Source organism: Amblyraja radiata, chromosome 6 (assembly GCF_010909765.2).
Source record: "Amblyraja radiata isolate CabotCenter1 chromosome 6, sAmbRad1.1.pri, whole genome shotgun sequence".
NCBI classification, from domain to species: domain Eukaryota; kingdom Metazoa; phylum Chordata; class Chondrichthyes; order Rajiformes; family Rajidae; genus Amblyraja; species Amblyraja radiata.
Genome location: NC_045961.1, coordinates 38,243,268 through 38,255,771, shown reverse-complemented (window position 1 = coordinate 38,255,771; position 12,504 = coordinate 38,243,268). Strand labels below are relative to the sequence as shown.

The following is a 12,504-nucleotide window of genomic DNA, read 5'->3' as shown; positions in this document are numbered from 1 at the left end:
CCTATAATTTATTCTTTACCTCAAGGCAAGTTCGTTCAATGAAAAAGCTTGCACTAATTAAGTAATCTTTTCAATTTTACATTCATATATGTTACTGCATGGCTAGTATTTATTACCTATCCCCAATTGCTGTTGGCAAGGTGACTGTGAACTACTGCCTTCAACTGCCTGCACCATGTGAGAAAGAACTATTCCCGTACTTCCAGATGGGAGTTCCTATGGTAGTAAACTTTTATAAATGTGCTTTTAAAAAATAAAATGCATTAGAGACAAAGCTCAGATGACAGTATCTTCCACAAATGTACAAAGATGTAAATTGGTGGTTTGGAACGTATTCAAAAGAAAAAATAATTGTCTGGTTAGAATGTGAACTGTTTGATTATAGATCGGTGGCATCAAAAAGTGAAGTGTGAGTATTACAGCATGAATCACCACTTTAGCTTGAAAGTTAACGGCACTGTTGTATTAACAATGTGACTGACTGCAAATAGTAGCTTTCAGATGTCAAATCATAATTAGTGGGATTATGAGAGGCCCAGAAGTGCAATTAAAGCTGTCTGCATTCTCCAATGTAAAACAAATTAAGTCCAAATTTACAAGCAAACGGCTGTGCGTGCAACTGTCCATTAACACGGTAGCACATTAAGGAATATCAGTTTTTACTGGGGGGGAAAAAGCTTTTGAAAGAATCAGAAATTTGGAATATGTAAAGATCAGTGAGAAGTGCCACTGAGGTAAAAAAAAAAACTACAAATGGCTTCAATATACTGTTGAGGAAATAGAGAGTAATGGACACTTAGAGAAAGCCATAACATAGTCAAAGGGTTCAGAAAATGTTATATAACAACAGAAATAAAGCTTGAGTGCTTTACAAGTGACATCCAAGCTGCAATTTTATTAGTTCCTGGAACTTTCTGAAGCCCTTTAAAGACACTTTCTGCCAATGTGGAAGTCATTCAGTGTCAATTAAATTCAATGGAATGTGCAAATGTTATGGCTTTGATGTTAACAACACAGATTTATCCAGATTTCACAAAGGTTTGCCTGACTGCATTTCTGTTTCATCAGAACCAAGTTAGATTGCAATTTGGATTTTTGGAAATCTTCAAATGACCTCAGGAAAAATAGATGGTGACAGCAAAATTGGGTTATAAAATTAACTGGAGTAAAAAAATCAACAAAAGTGATGTTGCAATTAGGACAAGAAGATTAGAAGAATTTTTGAGTGACATTCTCAAGTTTGCAATTAGACATATTTTACTGTCATTATCAGTTCTTGCCAGGTCCAGAGTTAAAACTAACACCCACAATTTCAGTCAGTACAGAAAAGACCACGAGTACATCTATAAAACAGACATTGTCTGAACATAACTAGTCAGAACACATCCGCAAAATATGGTGATTCTTTGAACACAATTAATTAGCTCGTAGAAAAGACAGATCCTAGACAAGGGATAAAATACTAAAATCACTGCTTTTGATGAAAATAATGACATACTATCAATTTATCATTGGCTAAGAGACAGATAGTCGGCGAAGTTTGAGGCAGGACATTGTAAATTGAGATTTCAACTCTAAAACAGGAAGAACTGAGCACAGAAGCCATCACACCCAGCAAGAAGCATCACATACCCATCACTGTAACCATCATCATGTCGAGCAGAGGTAAAAACGTCCATCTCAATTAGGTTGTCCTGCAAACTCTCTAGGAATGTCTGCTTTGCTACATTTCTACATTCAGATGGAAATATGAATGAAGCCAATGAGCTGCATATGAATAAAATAGTGAATGGAGAGAGCAAAAAATCAAAAAACAGCAAAATGGCTGAAAGATTAAATGCAGACATCAGTGCTATGATAGTAATAGAAATGACAGATAAATTACTGATGTCCCATTTAAATTGTGATATTCAGATCAGCATTTTAATCATTTTAAGGTATTATGGTAAAATGGTTAGGATAAAAATACTTTTTATGAATGAGCCCTAAATGCACCACCATTGACCTGGAGTCTCTGCATGGTTTCTGCCCAAATACCAATATAATGAATAGCAATATAATGAAAAAAAGTGGTTGAACTTGAACCAAAGAACATTACCACTTATTCTGGACTTTCTGCCCACTTCACCCCTGCTTATAAAACTCATCATTTCATGAGGTAATCACAGCAACTAAACACTGTACTACCTCCAGTTTCCAACCCCTCTCTACTTTCAGTCTGAAGGTTTCGAGCCAAAACGTCACCCATCCTTTTTCTCCTGAGATGCTGATGACCCGCTGAGTTAGTCCAGCACTTTGTGTTGTTCATAAACACTGGTTCTTACTGTTTGGATTTGTTTATCACACTTCAACCAGAATTGCAGACATAAAGACAGTCAAGGATAAGAGAATCCATGCAAAGATTGCAAGAGGCTAACAGTTAATTGAAGTCTCACCCAGGTCTGTTTGCACTGACAATTACTTCAAATTATTTTAATATCTATTCAATTGAGTCCCAATTCAGATGACTGATTCGGAAACGGATCCATCCGATGCAGCAATTATTTTAACACCTTTTCAGTTTAAATCAGTTTATTAATTAGCAGTCATTCCAGGTCAATGTTGTAATCAATAATCAATTTCTATTGAAAAGGTTGCTCACGGCAAACTTTATTCACCGGTTTAACCCAATGAGTTTGTATGGAAATTTGAACATAACTTTGCAAAACTAGCATATCGTTCTGCAGAAGGGCCCGGACCTGAAACTCCACTTACCTATCCATGCTTCCCAGACATGCTGTTTGACCCCCTGAATTAATCCAGCACTTGGTGTATTTTTTTAAATGTTCAGCAGAAACTCCAGGTCATTATATTCAAACAAAGTATAATTCAAAAATACAATCTCATTCTACTTTTCTTCTAAATACAAATTTAAATGGATTGTAAGAAATGTGATATGGAGAGATTTCAGATTGTTTACACGCTTTCATTATTTGATATTCCACAAAATCGGTGGTAAAACTACTGCAGCAGTTCCCGTAGATTATTGGCAGAGCCGCCTACCTGGTCTCCAAGGGGATGTTGCTGTTGAGGAGCCAGTTGTCCTGCATGTGGGCAGGCTCCTGGATGCAGGGAGGTGGTTCCGGAGGGGGAGGGAGATCAGCCGGACTGGGGCTGGGATTACTGCGTGTGGGTGTGGTGAAGTTCCCCCTGTTCAATGAGTTCACTGAAGTGGCATGTGGCTGGTTTAGAGAATGGGGGTGCGACGTTAGAGGCGGGGGTGTTCTGAGCAGTGAGTGATTCTGAGGAGGATTGATCGAGGGACCTGAAAAGAAAACACAATGAGGCACATGGTTAGAAATATCTGTACCTAAATTATTATCCTGCAGGCATGTATTTAAGAGACAGCAAGATATAGCTCTTAGGGCTAAAGGAATCGAGGGATATGGGGAGAAAGCAGGAACAGGGTACTGATTTTGGATGATCAGCCATGATCGTATTGAATGGCAATGCTGGTGCAAAGGGCCGGATAGCCTACTCCTGCACCTATTTTCTATGTTTCTATGATGTTCTTAGCCAATAACTTCACCTCGACAAAAGAGAGAAGTGAATATCTTATATGGTATGAAAAAAATAAAATTATTAAATTATACCTCAACATGACAACATATGCTGTTGTAAATAACCTAATTAATAATACAATAATTCAATTATATACAATATAGAACAGTATAGCACAGGAACCTAATTAATAATACAATAATTCAATTATATACAATATAGAACAGTGTAGCACAGGAACAGGCCTTTCAGCCTACAAGGTCTGTGCTGAGGTTAATACCAAGTTATGTATTGTCATCATGCATTGTCATGTATTGTCTTTCTGCTGACTGGATAGCATGCAAAAAAAGATTTTCGCTGTATCTTGGTACATGTGACAATAAACCAAACTAAACAAAGTTAAACTGATCTTATCTGCCTACACATGTTCCATATCCCTTGCTGTCTGTAATCAAGATTACATATTTGATTGTTGGTTGCTGTATCCTGGTTAACAGCAAAGCAGGAATCTTGGGGACTGCAGGAATCTGAAGAGAGAGGAGATGAAGAGGAGAGCAAGTGCACTAAAGGAGTTGTATGAAAATCCACAGACACAGCCAAGCACAGGTTGGGCCTGAGTCTCCTGAGATGTATGAAGATTTTGCACAGTCTTTGCCTGACCTCCATCGAAGCTGAAACCTGATCCATCAGCTCCTACTTTGCAGAAGTGTTGATGCCAGCTGGCGAGAAGAGCAAATGGCCACCAGGTCATTCCTGGCTTAGTACCGCTGCATGATGATGGAATGGACTGACCCATGTTTCTAATTATCTTGTACTTTCTTTCCAACAGTCTAGACAATGCACCATCAGTTGTACACAAAATTGCTGGAGAAACTCAGCGGGTGCAGCAGCATCTATGGAGCGAAGGAAATAGGCGACGTTTCGGGCCGAAACCCTCTTCAGACTGATGGGGGGTGGGGGGGGAGAAGGAAGGAAAAGGGGAGGAGGAGGAGCCCGAGGGCGGGCGGATGGGAGGGTGGGAGGAGACAGCTAGAGGGTTGAGGAAGGGGAGGAGACAGCAAGGACTAGCAAAATTGGGAGAATTCAATGTTAATGCCATCCGGACGCAAGGTCCCCAGACGGAATATGAGGTGCTGTTCATTGTGCCACAAGTAATCATTTCATTGTTCCATTTTGGGTACTGTTGTGGGTCCACAGCCCCCTCCTCACCTGGCAAACTTCAACCAGAATTGCAGACATTGGTCAGGTCAGGGGGAGATCCCCCCGCCACGGGTACCACGTAATCCTGTGCTACCTGCTCCATGGTCGGATAGTCGGCGACTAAACCGTCTCCCCACCTAGTGTGCCAGGTGAGGAGGGGGTTGTGGACCCCCAGCAGAACCAAAAGCAAGACCTGTCAAAGGGCGGATGAGCTTCTAGCGAGCCAACGGCCATCCACACTTCAGTAGAAGTTGCGATCACTGTCGTACGTAGCATTATAAGGAATGATGATAAAGCACACACATCAAAATCCTATACTTCCAGCAGCGGTAGTCCGCAGGAACTGGAGGACAGAGATGTGTGGTGCGTCCGTCACCGTTCCCGTCGGAAACCAGCACCACTGCGTCGCTGTTTTCAACGATAATGAATTTTAGGCACATATGAAAATTAAGCACTCTTGACTCCTGCACTTCCATGTTTCTATCTGTCAGCTATTTAAATGTTACTATCGTATCTGCCTCCACCCTACAACCTCTGTGTGAAAAAATGTGCCCTGCACATCTCCTTTAAAATTTACCCTTCTCACTTTAGAGCAGTGCCCTCTAATTTATGACATTTCAACCCAGGGAAGAAGGTTGTGTCTACCCTATCTCTGATTCTCATCATTTTATATACTTCTAACAGGTCTCTCCTCAACCGCTGGCATTCATTTTCTTTCGGGGGAGAAGAAGAGGAAGTTGAGAGTATTCAAATGGTGACATGAAGGTGGTTCCAGCGCAACTCCATGAAGACCAGGGCAATAAAGCCGCAGTAGGGAGTCACAGTGGTGGGTTCGATCCTGAGCTCAGATGTTGTCTGAATGGAGTTTAATCATTTTCCCCATAACCGCATCTCTTTCTTCTGGATATTCTGTTTTCCAACCACATCTCAAAGACGTGCGGGTTTGTAGGCTAATTGGCCTCTGTAAAATGCCCCGAGTGTGTAGGGAGTGGGTGGGAAAGTGGCATAACATAGAACTAGTGTGTCCAATGGGCAGCGTGGACTCGGTGAACTGAAGAGCCTGTTTCGATGCTGCATCTTTCAATCAATCAATCATTAATTGATGATTAATTAGTTAATTAATTGGTCGATTGATTAATTAATTAAAATAATTAATAGTGAATGAGATGCTGTCTGACCCACTGCGTTACTTCAGCATTTTGTGTCTATCTCCGGTTTAAACCAGCATCTGCATTAATCATTAATCTTCCGCTGAGGTTATGAATGGGAACATCTCACCAGTGTTCGTCATACACATGAGAAGCAACGGCTCACATCAACTCTGATGTGGATGGAGGCTTATCACAATGGTCAACAGCAGAATCAAGGTTGTTGGGGAAAAATTGGAGCTCTGATCCTGAATGGGCTTGTTGATAACAGTGGGGTCAGGGATAGGCTTTGGAACCAGGAGTATGAAATTCACACCTGTTAGTCTGCAGAGAGCTCCCAGTACTTATCTGAATTTTTTCTACTGAACTTATTCACTGTCGATACTCACTTTATGAGTTTCTAAAACATCTGCATTAAAAACTATTCAGAGTGGAAAAGATGAAAAAAAAACCCATACTTCCCAACAAATCTTGGCACATTTTATCTGCAAGGCTGACAAAGTATTCATTTATCTGTGAAACCAGATTTTGAATTGATGTATGGCTTTTAAGTAATGGTTACCAAAGTCTTCCAACTATTTAGTGTGCAAACACCAATAAGCAAAGATGAAAAGAAAGATGTGTTAATTTAAAAGAATGAGCAAAAAAGCAGAAGCCTTTGGATGCAACTGTGTGTTAAATTTGGCTGCAAGTTAATTACAAAGTACAATAACAGACTTCAATGCAAACCATCTGGGAATCACACTTATTTTGTGGGCATCAGTTGATTAAAAGAGACATTTCTGATGCAAGAATATTTATTCACATGATAATAGTTGAATATCAATGATGCTGCACTTCAGTGTTGGGCTTTGACTAGGCTTCTTCCAGTGAAGTGGGAAAAGAAAAGAAAGCAGTAAAAAGCTTTTTACTAAAGAAACATTGCAGGAATAACCAGGTTGGAGCCAATGGCCTCAAATTTGCTGATGGTAGCAATCTGCTTGCACTCAACACTGTCCTGTGTACTCCATCCTTAACTAATAAAGATTTCTTGGGAATGAATCTTATCTCCAAAACATTGGGAATAACTTTATTGATTAACCCACATACCCAGCAAAACTGTTTTTTCCCAGTCAAAAATTATGTATGTTTCTAACCATCAAATCGCAAAGAAACTATACCGTTCGGGAAACTGGAAGTCCCCCTTACGGAATTTACAAATCACTCCCCAAAAATAAAATTTGCTAATTCGGAATTTATGTGAAAAGAAGTAAATAATGAACTAAAAGCAGTTTCATTATCAATTTGCATTACTGGAAGCATGTGCAGATGATGTGCCTTCATGTCATGGAAAAATGTGATATGGACCATTTGCTCTGGACACAATGACTCCATAATGTGGGAATCGCCTGCATTACAAAATATTCAACTGAAAGAACTAACTACTGTTTGGTTTTGAAAAGTGTGAAGTAGCTAAATTCACCTTAAAACGAAAAATCCTATAAGCATCCAATGCAATTCACAAAAATGAACGCTCTGTCCCTTGCAGCCCTTTCTCTACATTCAAAGAATGGGGATGTGTTCTTGGGTTTGGTCTATGGTGGTGTAGCTCACTTGAGTGGGTTGCACATGTGGGAGGGAATTGCCGCAACAGTGTGGTCTGCTGCTGATCTCAATATGGAGCACAGCATTGGAGTGCCATTGGGGATTCCCTGGCAAATAGTGTTAGGACATTTGGGATTTTCTTTTGCAAAAGCAAGCACAGGAGTCCCAAACATCCTGGGATTTATGCACAAAACCCGCAGGTACTTCCCTGCAAAACCTTGGCCAATTTTAACAAATGGAAAAATTCTGTAAAGTGAATGAATATGAATTGAACTTAATGGAGATTGGGTTACATTCTTCATTGTATCTCATTTTACTTTAGACTTTAGAGATACAGCAAGGAAACAGGCCCTTTGACCCACCAAGTCCATGCCGACCAGCGGTCACCTTAGCACTACCCTACACACTAGGGACAATTTACAATTTTATCGCAGCCAATTAACCTACAAACCTGTACGGCTTTGGAGTGTGGGAGGAAACTGGAACACCTGGAGAAATTCCACACGGTCACAGGGAGAACGTACAAACTCCATACAGACAGCAGCCGAAGTCAGAATCGAAACCCGAGTCTCTGGCGCTGTAAAACAGCAACTCTACCGTTGCGCCACCGTGCGGCCCTTGCACCAGCTATTGGAATACCATCAGTGTTGTAGAACATAAGTACTTCATAGGCAATTAAGAGATATATGAAGACTAAAATATGATATCTTCACTAGTATTTCATAGTATTTGTGTGATTTGCTGCTTCTAACTTGGTTCTAGATGTTATCCCGATTTCTCTCATCTGCTGCCCAAATGTTTGTTCTCGTACCACCAAACAGAGGATACAGATTAACCTCTCTGTATAGTTTTGGTACATGAGAAGTAGTCAACATGATTAGCCATTGAGATTATTTTTTTTAGTATATCAAATAAATTACCACATTGCAAGCAAAAGTTAATGTACACATAATCATCACTTGACTGTTGAGAAGGATGTATCCAACTCACAATACACAGGGATACAATGAATCAGTTGAAGCAGTCCATTGTGCAAACTTAATTGAAATTCATTGTACCGTATTCAGATAATGCAATTTAAGATTAACTGCAATTTGTTCTGTTCAGTGCCTGTGTTAATGTAATCCTTAAACTATAAAGCATGAAACATTGGGAATGGGAATTTGCCTAGATCTTCTCTTTCCATGCCATGACTGATGCCAGGAAGTATTCGGGTTGGCGGTGGGGTCTCGCAGGTCGACAAAGCTTGCTGCCATCAGTGCCTGGGTCGGCGGAGCCCGTGGCTGGGGCCTGGGTCAGCGCCATAGAGGCGTCCGGAGAGGACCCGGCGGCCGATGATGGCGCCAACGGACTGACGAGGACAAGCACGTGGAGTGAGGACGTCGCTGACGAGGGAAGGAACAAAGGAGAACCCGGCGTGGGGGAGGGCCGCCGTGAGGGGGGGTTGAACAATGGACACCCGGCCACCACAAAGAACAATGGAGGACCCCATGAGGGAGGGCGGAGGTGGGGAAGAACAAAGGGGGAACTGACGCGGGGGGAGGGATTTGTAACTGTGTCAATGCCCTTTATGGGTGACTATTTGCATAATTTGGCACGCTATGCAAGCAAAGAATTTCACTGTGACTTGTCACATGTGACAATAAAGTATTCAATTCAATTCAATATTCTCTTAGAAGTCCCAGTCTCAAGTCCTGTATATAATGGTGGCGCGTTCTATGCTTGCTGCATTACTGGTTGTTCCTGAGCTGTGTCTGCTGCTCTAAGTCAGGGCTATTCACATGGGGTTTGTAACATTGACCCTGCCAGACCTTCTTTTCCACTATTTTTCCCGGTCATCTGAGCTCTCAACTTCAGTAAATCCAAGTAAATGATTGTTGACTTTAGAAGAGGAAGGTCAGAAATCCACAAACCCATCTTGATCAACAGGACGGCGATGGAGTCAACAACTTCAAGTTCCTGGATATGCATATCTCTGAAGATCTGTCCTGGACCCAGAACTTTGATCCAATCATAAATAAAGCCCATGAACACCTCTACTTCTTGTGAAGATTCAGTATGTTAATGAATACTCTCTTGAACGTCTATAGGTGTATGGTACGGAGCATATTGACTGGTTGCATCACAGCCTGGTTCGGCAACTCGAATGCCCAGGAATGAAGGAGATACCAAAAAGTGATGAACACTGCCCAATTCATCACGGGTACTGACCTCTGCACCATCGAAGGGATCTCCAGGAGGCTCTGCCTCAAAAAGGAAGTCATCATCATGAGATACCCACACCACACTGGCCACACTCTCATTTCACTCCTGCCATCGGGAAGAAGGTTCAAAAGTCCGAAAACTACAATGACCAGTTTCAGGAACAGCTTCTTTCCAACAACCATCATGTTATGGAATGCTGTTTTTGTATGATATATGTCTTTTAAAAATGTATTTAACCTCTTGTTTATTGTGGAATCTACTGAGTACTATGTGTGCATAGCTGTTGTGCTGCTCCAAGTAAGAATTTCATTGTTCCGTTTCAGGTAATTTGGAAATAAAACACTCTCCACTCTAAGAAGTTTTGCCCTTTCTGTGCTGCCCCAGTTTACCAGATATATTGTTCTTTATCCACAGAAAGACAGAGGATACCCATGCCTTGCACCCATGACTGCAGGAAATGTGCTGATTTCCAGAACTCCCAACAATTTGTTAAAAATAGTGAATACTAGACTAAGTGGGACCTGTTGGGTCCCAGCATCACACGGGAGGGCTGGTCCCCCAACGCAATATTCCACCTCTCCACCAATTCCAATATTGGTGGCCAGTAGGAGGGGGGGGGGGGCTTTCTGGAGCGCTAGTATGGGTATTGTGGGCTGAGGTGACTGGTTTCCAGAGGGCTAGTATGGACATTGTGGGCCAAATGGATTATTGGGGTGACAGCTCAGTCACTCAAGCCTGATGCGCTGGCAGCTAACTCATGGCTGGTGGGCTAGCAGTTGACTCACGGCTATTCCTTGAAATTCCAATTCAAGCAGGGTGCAAGGCCATCAAATTCAATTGCAGTTTCATGCCACTTCAAGCAGGGTGCAAGGCCACCAAATTCAGGTGCAGTTTCCTACCATTTCAAGCAGGGTGCAAGGCCACCAAATTCAAGTGCAGTTTCATACCACTTCAAGCAGGGTGCAGGGCCACCAAATTCAAGTGCTGTTTCGTACCACTTCAAGCAAGGTGCAAGGCAACCAAATTGAAGTGCAGTTTCATACCATTTCATGCAGGGTGCAAGGCCACCAAATTCAAATGTAGTTTCATACCATTTCATGTAGGGTGCAAGGCCACCACATTCAAATGCAGTTTCATACCATTTCAAGCAGCTTGAAACCACACAAAACACCACATAAACAACACACTCACAGTTCAGTAGACATTCAGTGTGTTCAGTTGATTCACAGCTCAGTCGTGATCTCTCCCTCCCCCATCTTGCAGAGATTGAGCCACACCCACACTTCCGGGTTCCATAATCCCTCCCCCCCGGAAAGGGCGTGGTCTTCATGGCGTGATTGACAGGAGAGAGATTCTCAACATTTTTTTAAACACTGATAACACTTTCATTTTTCATTGATGGGAAGAACCTCTGCACCTAATGAGCGGAGGGGGACTGAGTAAGATGGCCAACAATCACAGCCGTAAGTGGTAACATTTTATCTAAAATAGTAAGATTAAACGAGAACTTACCAGTTTGAAGTTTGATCTTTATTTTATGAGGAGGAACGTTGAGGGAATACGTGAAGAACCCCGCCTACGGCGCATGCGTGTCATTCTTCAAAGCAGCGGTGTGAGGTCACAGATAGAAAATAATGACCTAAGATAGTAAGATTATTAAAGAGATACCAGTTTAAGATATGACCATATAAGGGTGGGAGCGGAGGGCACGTATTCCCTCAACGTTCCTCCTCATAAAATAAAGATCAAACTTCAAACTGGTAAGTTCTCGTTTAATCTTACTATTTTACTTCGGAGTCACGTGAGTGACTTCTGTGAAGACTTCAAAGCTCTGTGACCTCATGCCGTGGAACGAGTCCAATCTTCACAACTGCCTTGGTAGTTTGGGAGAAATTGTTACTGGTATTTAAAAAAAAAAAAAAAAAAACACAATGATACCAACATTTTTAAGCAAAAATTGTAAATAATATTTATTAAATCAATTTATAAACCTTATAAGCTTCAGGTGTAAATTAAATAGAACTCAAAATTTTGCCCGAAAACGTTTCTTCTTTTCTAACTGGTTTGTTGTAATATGTGCGAAACGTTTTCTCTGATGACCATCCTGCAGTTCTGAGGATATTGTCCATCGGTACCTCCAGGCGATTAGCTGCTGATGTAGATGCAGCCCTGGTGGAGTGAGATTTGAATACATTAGTGTCCACTCCTGCCTGAACTAAGCAATATCTCAGCCACCGTGAAATGGTCTGAGTCGAGACTTTATGGTATGGCTTCTTATGGCTAATTAAAAGAGCCTTTTCATTGCCTCTGATAGCCTTCGTTCTGTCCATATATAACATGATGTGTTTTACTACACAGAGACGTTCATCCTGTGGATAGGCTATGAACTCTATCACCTGACCCGCTGATCCTGGTCTATTTTGCTTAATAAGGCCCTGGATCACGAAAATCAGCCTTCCTGTCGCCTCCGTCAAGTTATCCAATCTTAACTTCTGTAATGACTGGACCCTTTGCGCTGTGACCAGCGCCATAAGCATAACCATTTTCATAGTTAGATAGTTTAGCGGTAATGCCGTAGCCGGTGACCAATTCCGTAACATTTTTAGGACTACGCTCACATCCCAGATTTGGCTATATCTAGCCCTTGGTGGGTTAGTGTTAAAGATGCCTCGTAGCAGTTTTATTACTAGAGGATGTGAGCCGACACCCTGTCTTTCTGTGCCTTCCCATAAATAACTGGACAAGGCACTCCTAGCACTATTGACCGTGCTGTAACTGAGTCCTTCAAAGTGCAGGCTTGTGAGGAATTCTAGGACAGCTGGAATAT

The 12,504-nt window shown here is 41.7% G+C and overlaps 1 protein-coding gene across 10 annotated transcripts in view; it reads right to left on the bottom strand.

Annotated features, from left to right (window-relative positions):
- Positions 1-12,504, bottom strand: part of tenm4 (teneurin transmembrane protein 4) — a 549,066-nt gene that overhangs the window by 196,765 nt on the left and 339,797 nt on the right. For 7 of the 10 annotated variants that reach the window (XM_033022541.1, XM_033022543.1, XM_033022544.1 and 4 more), the window contains exons 5-6: positions 3,043-3,304; positions 1,633-1,767 (exon numbers count right to left, since the gene is read on the bottom strand). In XM_033022541.1, coding sequence (XP_032878432.1) covers positions 1,633-1,767; positions 3,043-3,304 — 397 coding nt within the window. The remainder of the gene's footprint in view (positions 1-1,632; positions 1,768-3,042; positions 3,305-12,504) is intronic. The other 3 variants (XM_033022545.1, XM_033022547.1, XM_033022548.1) reach the window with 1 other exon arrangement.